The 11526-nt window shown below is 42.1% G+C and overlaps 1 protein-coding gene across 3 annotated transcripts in view; it reads left to right on the top strand.

Moving 5' to 3' along the window:
• Nucleotides 1-411: 411 nt before the first annotated feature.
• FAM149A (family with sequence similarity 149 member A) overlaps nucleotides 412-11526 on the top strand; it is a 52407-nt gene continuing 41292 nt past the window's right edge. The window contains exon 1 of one of the 3 annotated variants that reach the window (XM_032413601.1): nucleotides 412-1162. In XM_032413601.1, coding sequence (XP_032269492.1) covers nucleotides 510-1162 — 653 coding nt within the window. In that variant the 5' untranslated portion in view covers nucleotides 412-509. The remainder of the gene's footprint in view (nucleotides 1163-11526) is intronic. The other 2 variants (XM_032413600.1, XM_032413599.1) reach the window with 2 other exon arrangements.

Here is an 11526-nt window from a genome sequence, read left to right as displayed (position 1 = left end):
CCAATTAGCAATGAGCTAAGCAGGGTTTTTGTTTAGCTTAGCAACCGCCGGCGCGGTCCCGGGGGCCCGTTGGGGTATCTCCGGCGGGCGGAGGCCCAAGTCGCCCTCCAGCCCGCGGTGGCGCTGGGCGGCTGCGGCACGTCGCCTCCGTGGGCTCCCAGACCTTTGGCCCTCGCGGGTCTCGAAGCACTAGGCAGAGAAGGGGCTGCTGCCCACAGAGGGCGGCCGCCGCCGGCAGTCTCAGCACGCCGCGGGCCGACCAGGCTGTCGGGGCAGGTCAGTCTAAAGCTACGCGGGGCTGAGCGCCGCGAGAGGTTCCTCCGCCGCCGGGAGAGCGCGCCCGAGGCCCCCCAGGCTCCGCGGCGGGCGGGGACCCCGGGACGCCCGCCCCAGCGCGGGCCAGCCGGGGCCGGATCCCTGAGGGCGGCGCTGGATGGAGCCCAGCAGCCCGGCTTCCTGTGGTCTGGAGGTTCAGGCAGCAGCGGGGACAGCATCTCCAAGACTGGGACATGAAGGTCGCTGTGTTGGACCTGGGGTCTCTCTTTGCCAAAATCTTCAAGACCTCGCCGGCGGCCCCGGCCGTCCCCTCCCCGGCCGCCCCCTCCAGCCCCTCGGGAGGCGCCGCCACCGCGCGGCGGGCGGGCTCCAGCGCGGGCGCCTCGCTCCACACGGCCCTGACCCTGACCCCCTTGCCCGCTCGGGCGCCCGACTCCCCCTCCGCCTCGAGGGGACCGCCCGCCTCGCTCCATCCTCCGCTCACCGCCTCTTACCCCAGGGTCTCGGTGGCGAGCCGCGCGGCGGAAGCAGTAGGGAGCCCCCTCTCGCTGCCCGGTAGCCCGAGAGCAGCCAGAGTTCAGCCCCTGCCCCCGGGCCCCTCCAGCGGGGGCTGCAGCGCCGCGGGCTCCCCCGCCCACCTGGCGGCCTCGGCGCGGCGGTCTGCGGGCGCTGGCGGGGGCTGCGCTGCGCGGCCGTCGGTCGGGGGCTCCGCGGGCAGCAGCAGTCTAGCCGCGAGCCCACGGAACACCCGCCGGTCTGGCCCCGGAGAGCGAGAGCCCGGCGCTTGGATGCCCCCTGGGCCTGGCCCCAAGACTCTGTTCTTCACCCTGCCGCACATCGGCGAGGAGCGGGCCTCGGACAGCGACTCGGAGGACGGCGGAGACGCGTGAGTAGCCGCGGGGTCCTTGTCTGTCTTGGTTAGGACGCCCACCCTCTCCCTGCCACACCCACCTTGCCTGGCGCGCGTTAGAAAATTGTGCTATTTCCAAGTAACTTCCACTAACTCCCCTGGGCACCCCCCCCCCACACAACCCTTGCACTTTCCCTGAGTCCTTATTGCTTGGCTTCCTATTCTTTTCAAACACACGCTGCGACGTGCTTTTGCTCAACTTTGTCAAAGATAATCCTCTGCTGTTTATTAGCGGAGAGGGACGGGAGACTAAGCAGGGCTTGAAGGAAAAGACAGCCTTTTGTCTCTCTTCTGCCTGAAGCGTTCATTTAGATCGTTTGATACCCTGGTTTCCTTGGGGACTTGAAAGGAGTCCCTTTCTCTCGGGCAGAATAAGACAGATAGATGTGCAGCCGAACCGAATACACACTTTGGCAGCTACGATTTTAAGACAGGGTGAGACACGGTGCTTCCCTACTTTTCAAAGATCAGCCACAACTCTTATCCCAAATGGGATGGGTTTTCTTTGTGTGACATCTAATTAATTTACATATGTACAACATTATCTGACACACAGGGGATTTGTAATGCTCAGGACACTTCTGATCATATACCCTAGAGCTTCCTAGTTATTGCCATAGTGCGCTGCAGTACTACGGAAACGCCGACTGACTTCATGGGAACATTTCACTGGAGAGCGGGCAACACTGTCCTCAACACACACACATGCACGCACACGCACACATGCACGCACACGCACACACACGCACACGCGCGCGCAAACACGCGCGCACACACACACACACAATCCTTCCACCATCAAGAGCAGTGATGAAAACATTGCTCTAAAAATGTGCAGTTCAGAATTAAGGTGAATTTTATTTTTTAACCAGCAGAACATACGGCGATTCTTAAGTGGGCACAAAAATGTTCAGCCTTCTGAATCCTACAAAAGAATAGTGGAATGGTCAAAGGCAGGCCAGAGGGGCCCATTCACAGATGGAAATTTCTACATTATAACCTAGGGAAGGAAGAATAGTCAGTCCTGCTAGCACAGAAGCTCTTCCCCACCACGTCTTCCCCACCCCCGCCCCGCCATGGACTGGAGAACTTCTGCATTAAAATGGATTCTAACCCTATCACAATTTAAATAACTGCATTTTCACAATACTGCGTGATATTCATCTCAGTGCAAAAATAAACAATTAAATAACATTGTTTCTTTTCATTTAAAACAGCATAGTAGGAAATGCATTAATCAATTGATTTTTTTCAAAGGAAATTCAATTGCATTTGGATAAGTGGCTAGAATACCTATCCTAAAGAATTAGGCCTTTGTTATTGGCTACTGGCCCTTATCACTTATGCAGTTAATGTTTTATGAGCAAACAGTTTTACACACTGACTTTAAACTCTAGGCTTAGTGCTTTATACAAAAAGGCACCCAGACATTCAGCATGGCCAGTGAAAGAACTGGGTGCTGGTTTCAGTTCTCAAGCATCTTAGTCCATGTTTCTATTGTCTGAACATTTTTAATAGGTACTTTTTGAATGACACTGTATTTGGCATTATATACAGAAGTGACTCTTCTGCATTAGTAAACGTATCCAATTTTACTGAAAGTACAGGCATTGAATTTTTGATAATTGCTATGAGAAATAATATGCACAGCATTCAAGAATCTTTCTGATTATGTGTGTTCATACTCTCCTGGGACATCAGACAGCCCTCTGAGTGCACCATTTTTCTTTTGTAGATACACAAATCCTCATATTCTCTTCCTTTCATGCCTCAGTCCTTTTTCATTTATAAAGTTTACAAAGGGACAAGGAGAAAGAAAGAAAGTATTAAGCTGCTTTTTCCTTCAATACTACAGACCTTTTGCTCCTTGAAGTATATTTTTTTCCCTCCTGGATTTCTGGGTTGGCTCTTTATAACATTGAATAAAGAGACATCATTCAATGATGGATTTACATTATACAACTACAACCTCACCTGCCAGGTTGCAGATAGCTGCTACGAATTATTAGCCCGCTTGATTAATATTAAAATAGAGTATTTAGTTTTCTAAACCCCAGGGACATGAGGAGGTGGAGGTGGTTAATGAAGGAGTAGGAAGAAAAAAGCAGTAGGTAGAGAGAGTATGGAGACATGGAAACAACTGGAAATAAACCCTTGGGAAACATGAATCTGATGGTAAGACCATTACACTCAATTACAAAGCAAAATCCTCATTCACAGTTTATATTTCTTTGAAGAAAACCCATGCATTTTACATTCTGATTCTGTACTGTTCTATTAAAACTAAAAATAGTGAAATTAATTGGAGTGGGGAGGTATGCAAACTTTCTTTCAGTTCTGGGTCTTTCTTCTCTCTCTCTCTCTTTTTTTCCTTTTTTACTACACTGCTGTATGGCAGGACAAATTTTGATCTCTGAACCACGGATTTGATAAATGAATGGCCCACCGAAGAAAAGCTTGCCCTTTGCATTCCACAAGGTGCATTGGCTGCCACATCTGAACCAGAGGCAGAGGATACTGAGTTCCCTTCTTCACCTCACCTTCTTGCACTCCCCGCTATGTGATCCCACACTTTTTGTCTTCACCCTCACTTCCCCATGCCTTACTGCCTTTCCTTTACACTGTGCACCTCATTCACTGTTTTCCAGTCTCGCCCGCACCCTGCACTGCCTCTTTGGGCTTCTGAACTACACAATTACCACCTTGTGAAAGGTCTTATTCTGTTTGTTCTGGAAATATAAGAATTGCTAACAGTAGGTAAGGGAGGTAGCTATATAGATGGATAATAACTATATAGATGTATATGAATGTTGGTAGATTGTGAACTTCACATGGTCGGAAAGGATTTCTATCTTTTATAAGTCATAGCTGCTGGCATATAATTAATGCCCTTTTTTTTTTTTTTTTGAGTGATTGAGTTCCATGGTCAGAGTCATGTTAGTGTGGAAATTATTGCAGTAACTGCCTTCAGGGCTTGTTAACTTGGCTGGCAATAACACGAATGCAGGGGCTTATCTCTCAGTTCATCCGTTCCTGAAGCAGCCCAGGGTTGGAGTGACGCCCGTGCACCCAGGAATCAGAAGAGTGGGATTCCAATCTCAAACCACTTGCTAGCTGTGTAGTTCTGGGCAGGTTATTCAGTGTTCCAAACTGTAGGTTTTCCTACTTGATAGAATGCAGCTGATAATAATACTTGCCTCATAGGGATGTTCTGAAAATTAATTGCAATAATATCTTAAGTGCCTAACACATGGAGAAATGCTTTAAAAATGTGAGCCATGATCACCATCTGTTTCTTGGCACAGAAATGACATTTGAGAGCATGTTTCCTGAAAGGATACATTCCAGGTGAAGGAAAGAGTGACCGAAAAAAAGAATTCATTTACAGTTAGCATCTGATTGTACTAAAAGGCGTCTTTTTTTTTTTTTTAAAGATTTTATTTATTTATTTGAGAGAGAGAGAATGAGAGACAGAGAGCATGAGAGGGAGGAAGGTCAGAGGGAGAAACAGACTCCCTGCCGAGCAGGGAGCCCGATGCGGGACTCGATCCCGGGACTCCAGGATCATGACCTGAGCCGAAGGCAGTCGCTTAACCAACTGAGCCACCCAGGCGCCCCTAAAAGGTGTCTTTTAGTTCCGTTATTTGGGAGAACAAATTAGAGTCCTCTAATCTTTCATCACAACTGACAGAAGATAAAGGTTACCTTCATTAGTACGACCACTGATTGTGATATAATACCTAGAAGAAATGTATTTGCCACTCTGAGATCAGACTTTTAATTTTTAGATTTACAGACACTGCAGAATAATCAGTAACATCACAAATTGTTTCTGGCCCCCCCCTTTGTACAGCTCTTGGCCATTCCTACCTGCTAGCCTTGTGATTCATGTTCACATATTATATCCTATTTGGACTGTAAACTCTTTGTCCTGTGCCACCGAAGACAACATATGCAATAAATAAAACAATAAATACAAAGTAAAAAATATAACAATAAATGTAAAATAAAAAACAATTTTATTAACTTTCATGGGTAATCGCATAAAAATCTAGAGGCAATTTAAATGTCCTTCCTTAGGAATAATTGCTGTCTTGGGTCTTTCTGTTTCGTTGTCTTAGAGTTTCCCCAAAGTTAGTAACATTTTCTGCTGGGACTTTGCATTTCCACAGGGATGAATAGTGAGCTCGGTAGACAATGGTCATATGACTGTTACTTTCTATTACACTCCTATGACCATTACCTTTATTAAAAATACTAATAATTTGAGTTGGTTGTCCACATATTTGCTTAATTGTCCAAGCATTTGCTTCAACCCAAGAAAACAATTTTATTTTTACTGTCTTATGGAATCGTTTTTTATGCTTTCAGTTATCTTCATTACTTTGTTATATTTAAAAATCTCAAAAATTATACTTGAGCTAATAATTATATGTTCTGCTGTGTATTTAAAGAACACCTTTTGGTATTTTTTTCTAATGTAGTAGCTAATATATATAGCACTTGATAATGTGCCAGGTACATAACAACAATCCTATAATGTGGGATATAAAATCTTGATAGTTCTGAAATTGTACTAGTTAATTTAAATTAGGATAGTTTTTAGAGCATAGGTTTGAAGTCAGATTGACTTCAACTAAATCCCACTTTATAATTTTTCTGAGAATACTAAGAATAGAATACTAATTAAGTATTCACCTTGTCTTTAAGCCTTGCCTTTTCATCCCTAAAATGGGTGTTGATAATAATACCAAGTCAAAGAGATATTGTAAGCATTAAAAGCGATAATATATGCAAACATCTCCCATTGGTGGCTGGGACATAAGCGCTCAATAAGTAGCTATTACTATTGGCTCCTAATTATCATTTTCAGTATCTTTTTACTTATCACCCATCATCAGCATTCTTTGTATAAAGTACAGTTTATTGCTATGATCTTCAGTAAAGATTAATATATGATTTTCAAAACATAGCTGTCAATGTATATTTATAAAATACCTGTTCCATTTAAGACCCATACAGAGCTCGACCTTCTGAGTATTCAGAGCAACAATTGGAAATGAATCTTATCATCAAAGAGTAAGAAAAATAAGATGAACGATTCAGGAGGGGTTTCAGACAAATTGCCATGCGCACATGGTTAGGGGAGAAGGTATCCATAGATAATGGGAAGGGAGGGGCTCAGGAATTTGAGTCCTAAAGAATGTGTCAAATTGGGGCACATAGAGTCTTGGGATCTCGAAGGATATTTCAGGAGACTAAAACTGTGTGAGCAAATCATGGAGGCACAAAACTATATGTCACATAAGGAGTTCAATTTGTTAGGAGCACAGTGTTTGTGAAAAGGCATTAGGAGAAAACCGGGGAGAGGCTTGGATTCCAGACTGTGTTTAGTAAACACTGGAGAGGCCACTAAATGTTTTTAGACAGAGAAGTGGCATGAACAGGACTGAGCTTTAGAAGGATGAAGCTAATGCACAGGACAGTGTAAGCCCAGAAATAGTAGAAGGCTCTGGCAGTAGACCCCTTGAGAGGTACGAGGGCCTGGGATGCAGATGATAAAAATAAAGATACTGGGATGATAAGTATCCCAAGAATGGCAATGCATTGGTGCAGCTGGAGGAAGCAAGAAGGAGAGATGAAGATCATTTTACATGGCTGCAGGGAGAATGCCATTAATAAAGCGGGAACACAGAAGAAGTGGGTTTGTTGCGTAGATGAGGAATTCACTTTGGGATGCATATTGAGTTGAAATCTTAGGAAGACAACTGAAGAAGGTGTCAGGCAGAGAGCCAGACATTCGTGAGTGGAACTTGGGAGAAGGATTAAGGACTGGAAATATAAATATGGCAGCTTCCCATGTACAGTGGTGGCGAATATGTACAGCAATTACAAATTATATAACAGCGCATTACATCCTCTGCAAGATACAGTAATCTTTTCTGTTGTTGTTGATGGGTGTTTTAAGATCTTCTAAAATGAGAGGTGTTTCTTCTCTGTGCTAGACTAGCGTTTCTCGACACGTGTCCCGTCATTTCCTGTTCCTAGCCCATGGCGGGGGCTAGGAAGTACAGGAAGTGGGAATAAGCATTTAGACACTTCTATAGTAATTGACAGAGTAACTTTATGCCTATTGGCTGATAACAAAACATTTGTATTTGTATTTTGTGCATCTTTTTTTTCCATTTCATTTTCTAGCTAATTGATTTTTATCATGCTTTGACAATTATTTATCCACAATGAATTGGAAAAAATTTTTAAATGGTCTGACACTACACAATACTTTGAGAAGCACCGAGACAGACTTGACTTAGATACCTTTAGACCACAAGGAGCAAAATATTTCAGGACACCAAGAGAGAAAAAGCCAGCCAAGTGATTATACTGTCTTTTTACCCTCCCTAAAATACAGGGCTAAGTACATTCAGAGTACCCTCTGGTTAAAGATGAGATTCTTTCAGTTGCTCAAATAATCCAGACTTGCAAATACGCTCTATTCACAATACCTTTGGGAGCTGGGGCCCTGGGGATACAACCTGTAGCCAAGAGTCCACTGTTCAATAGGACGGGGTTTCTCATACTATTGCTTTTTTTTTGTTTTTTGAAGTCATAAGCCAAAGGCTATGTCCACCATGACTCTCAAAATTCATTCACAACCCTTGATGGCAATTTGTCTTATAAAGCATAACTTGCAAACACAGATACTTTCCAAACAAAAGGAACTTTTGACAGGAAATTTGCAAACATTATATGCTTTCTTCTCTTGTTGCCCATCTGTCCTCTTTGGGAACAGTCCTTTGCTTGTGATTGAGAGATGATCACAATGTATTAATCTCTTCTGAATCCCATAGAAAGGAAGCATGTCACAGTGAGGGCACTGATCTTATGCCCCCTGAGACTATTTTCCCATATTTTAAATTTACATTTGAGGCTCACATTCTGCCAAAGTGGTAGAAACTAAAACTCAGTTGTCTGAGATTTCTCCCATCTTTATCTTGGCTTTGAGCCACTTTCTTGGTGGTGGGGTGGAGGTGGGTGTTGCTTACATGGGACTGGGATATTCAGTGGCAGGGAAGGAGCCCACTTGTTTGTTGATAACCTCTATCCTTGCTGGATCCACTGAAATGTCCGTAATCTTATCTTATCCTTCTGTATAACCCAGGTCTCATGCATATATCCACCAAGACTCTTCAAGTTAGGGCTCCCTCCCTTATTTCTGCGAGAGCCCTTGGGGTCAACCTGTTGCTCTCATACCAGCATTCTCCATGACAGGACTTCCAGAAGAATGCCAGTCCACACCACATAGCCTTTCTTTCCTCTGGGATCCTTACCCCAGATCTCCTGAAGGATCGGGCATAGGTCCCCTCTGATCCCCTACCCTAGATCCTTGAAAAAACTCTAGGAATTCCTGGTGCTGAATGCCTGATTCAGGGACCCACCAGTTCATGGGAATGAGAAAAGACATTCCTTCCTCCACTAGGCCCATTACTGCACTAGTACAAATCAAACAGAGGACTGGCTAGATTTCAATCTACCTCCTGGCTTTGTGCCTTCTCTAGGGTATAGTGTCCTTGATCGACTATTTTGCTTTGTAGTAGCCACTCAAGTCCCACTTCCTCATTTCCTAATCTCCCTAAGATTCCCTTCTCAGAGACAGAAGATCTGACCCACAGAATCTTCCCATTCTTAGGAATCTGTTTCTCTTCTGAGGGTTGGGACGAACCTCCCTGATATTTGTGTTTTTCCCTCAATCTTTTACTAGGCTAAAAGTCCATACCAATCTTGTAAGTTCAAGCTTTACTAAAAACATACACACACATAAAAATTGAGGGGGGAGAAAAACCCTGCTGCATTCTGTTTTCTGAAGCAATAAGCAAAAAAACTTTGGATTATACATTGTGGGAGGGGACAAAAGAACATGAAAACACTAGGGGAAAAAAATATCAGTTGAAATACATTTAAAAATACTTCACATGAGAACACTTTTCCCCTCACCAGAGCAGTGTGGATATTTGTTTAATTCAACAACAGCCAAACCACACACTTCTTGGGTATAATTTTACAATCTGTAGGCAAACATTTTGCTTTATTACAAAAAACTATCTGAATATTCTTTGGTTCTAGGAATACTAGGTATTTTACATATGCATATTAAATAGGACATGATTCATAAAATACTTTGTGCTATTTACTAAATAAATGAATAAATACTGTTCATTAAATATGTATTGAAAAATTCAAAAAACTGAACTTTTATTCTTGAAAGGTAAAAATAGTCAACGAAGATACTATGTTTCATAAAGCACAGAAATTAAAGCTTTTGAAATGAGTAAATATCCAGTTCTGAACTTGGAAGTGAATGGTGTTTGGCAATGACAAGAAAAACAGTCAAGCCAAGCCTTTCCCTACTTTTGATTAATAAACAGATTATTAAGGCTAAATAAACTAAGTACAAAAAGAACTAAATAAAAGGTTCTTTTCATATGCACATATACATGTATATTCTTCTTAGGATCATTGTCATCTTAAATTTATTGTAATGCCAATAATAAAGATGAAACCCAACTTGGAAGCTCACAAATTACATTAGGTTTTTAATGCTAATAATTAAATTTCAGAGAGTGTCACTAGATGCCTAAAAGGTTAAAATGGGGACTTCTTTTCAAATGAAATATTTAATTCAAATTTCTACCATTCACCAGTGAAGTCTTAGAAGTCATTCGTGTATATCCAAGATTCTTTATAATCTAGTTGAATTAAGTGTCTCCATGGAAGAAGGTGAGCCCCTCCCCTTTAACCGACTGAGCCACTCAGGCGCCCAAGCCCCTCCCCTTTAAAATCCAGTAATTTCAGTGCTAAATTGATGCATAAAGATAAATCCTAAGGAACTTTAATTTTATATATAAAATATATTTTAAAGAAGCAGGTGACATATTCTCAAGAAAAAGTCTACCTCAGTCAGACTTTTGTTTTACTCACTAGTTTTAACATTTTTATAAGCATGTTGACTAATGTGAGCATTCCTCAAATATGTGTTTTTCTGCAAAACCAAGATTTTTAGCATTGGAAACAACAGCTGGTATTTCCATGTCTACTAGGTACCAAAGGCTGCATGCATGTTTTATAGACATTATCATGAATCCCCAAAACAAACATACAAGGTAGGAATTTTATTTCCATTTTACAGATGAAGAAGTTGAGGCTCAGAAAGGAACAGAAATTATTTACTTGCACATGGCTAATGGGTGGAAAATATCACATTCAAATCCAGGCAGTCAATCTATATCGTGTACCTATATGTATACGTGTTTTTTAATGAATTGTTTAAGATGGTAAGGAGGATAAAAATCTATATCTGTAGTAATTGGTAGTATTTTCCCTGGAACAAACTGACTCTAAGAAATTTTACCCTTTCCAAAAATAAATCTGAAAAAATAAAAATTATGTTAATAAGCAATCTAAGAGTATCTTTCTTAGAATAATACTTCTAGTAATACTGATAAGGGGACAAATTTAAGGCTTAGTTTTGTCCATTTTGCAGTGCAGATAAAAAAGTGACTTTTATCCCAAAGCTATGACTTCTTTAAAATAAAACATTAGTTTTATCAACTCTCTTCCCTTTTATTGTATATAGTATTCTTATAAATTATTTCATATATATTTCATAGCAAATCAAATGTTTTATTCATACTAGTAAGGCAGATAATTAGCAAGCATTGTCTTACTAGTAAAAATGGAGAAACAGCAATTAGATATGGCCCTTGCTAGGGGAAAGGGTGTACCTTCACTTTAGCATTTTCTTAATCAGACGTTTCACTTAAGGTTTTAGAAGAAGCCTGATAATTAAATATTGACCACTGTAATTCTTGCCAGACACTTATATTCATGTTTATCTAATGAATTTCTTTTTCTTTCACATAACATTTAACATTTTGGACCTTGCTTGTTGGTTTCTAACTTAATGATATAATTTTGAGTATCTGAAAAATCAAATAATGAGGTATTTATTTTAAGGATTCTGTGGTGATTTTGAGCTGATTTTCCACTTCGGAACCACCGAGGAGGCTGGCTGAAGAGTAGAATGGACTTCTGCAGTGATAAAGTTGTCCTGTGAGTCAGTTACACATATTGTGGTGACGGAAGTTGTTTCAGAGGCAAGAGTAGCAGTTTGTGTGATTCTCTGAGATTCCCTCCATCCCCATGAAGCAGGAGCATGCTGGAGTTGATTGGAGCCAATTGTGTGCATCTCTTTCCTGTTCCACACTGAGTGGCACCCCAGTGGTGGCTGGAAGCTGGCCAAGGAGGGAGTATTCACACCCTGCAAATCTGCAAACGGCTCA

The sequence above is a fragment of the Phoca vitulina genome, unplaced genomic scaffold, assembly GCF_004348235.1.
Source record: "Phoca vitulina isolate PV1807 unplaced genomic scaffold, GSC_HSeal_1.0 scaffold15, whole genome shotgun sequence".
Lineage (NCBI taxonomy): Eukaryota > Metazoa > Chordata > Mammalia > Carnivora > Phocidae > Phoca > Phoca vitulina.
This window is presented reverse-complemented; position numbering and strand designations above follow the sequence as displayed.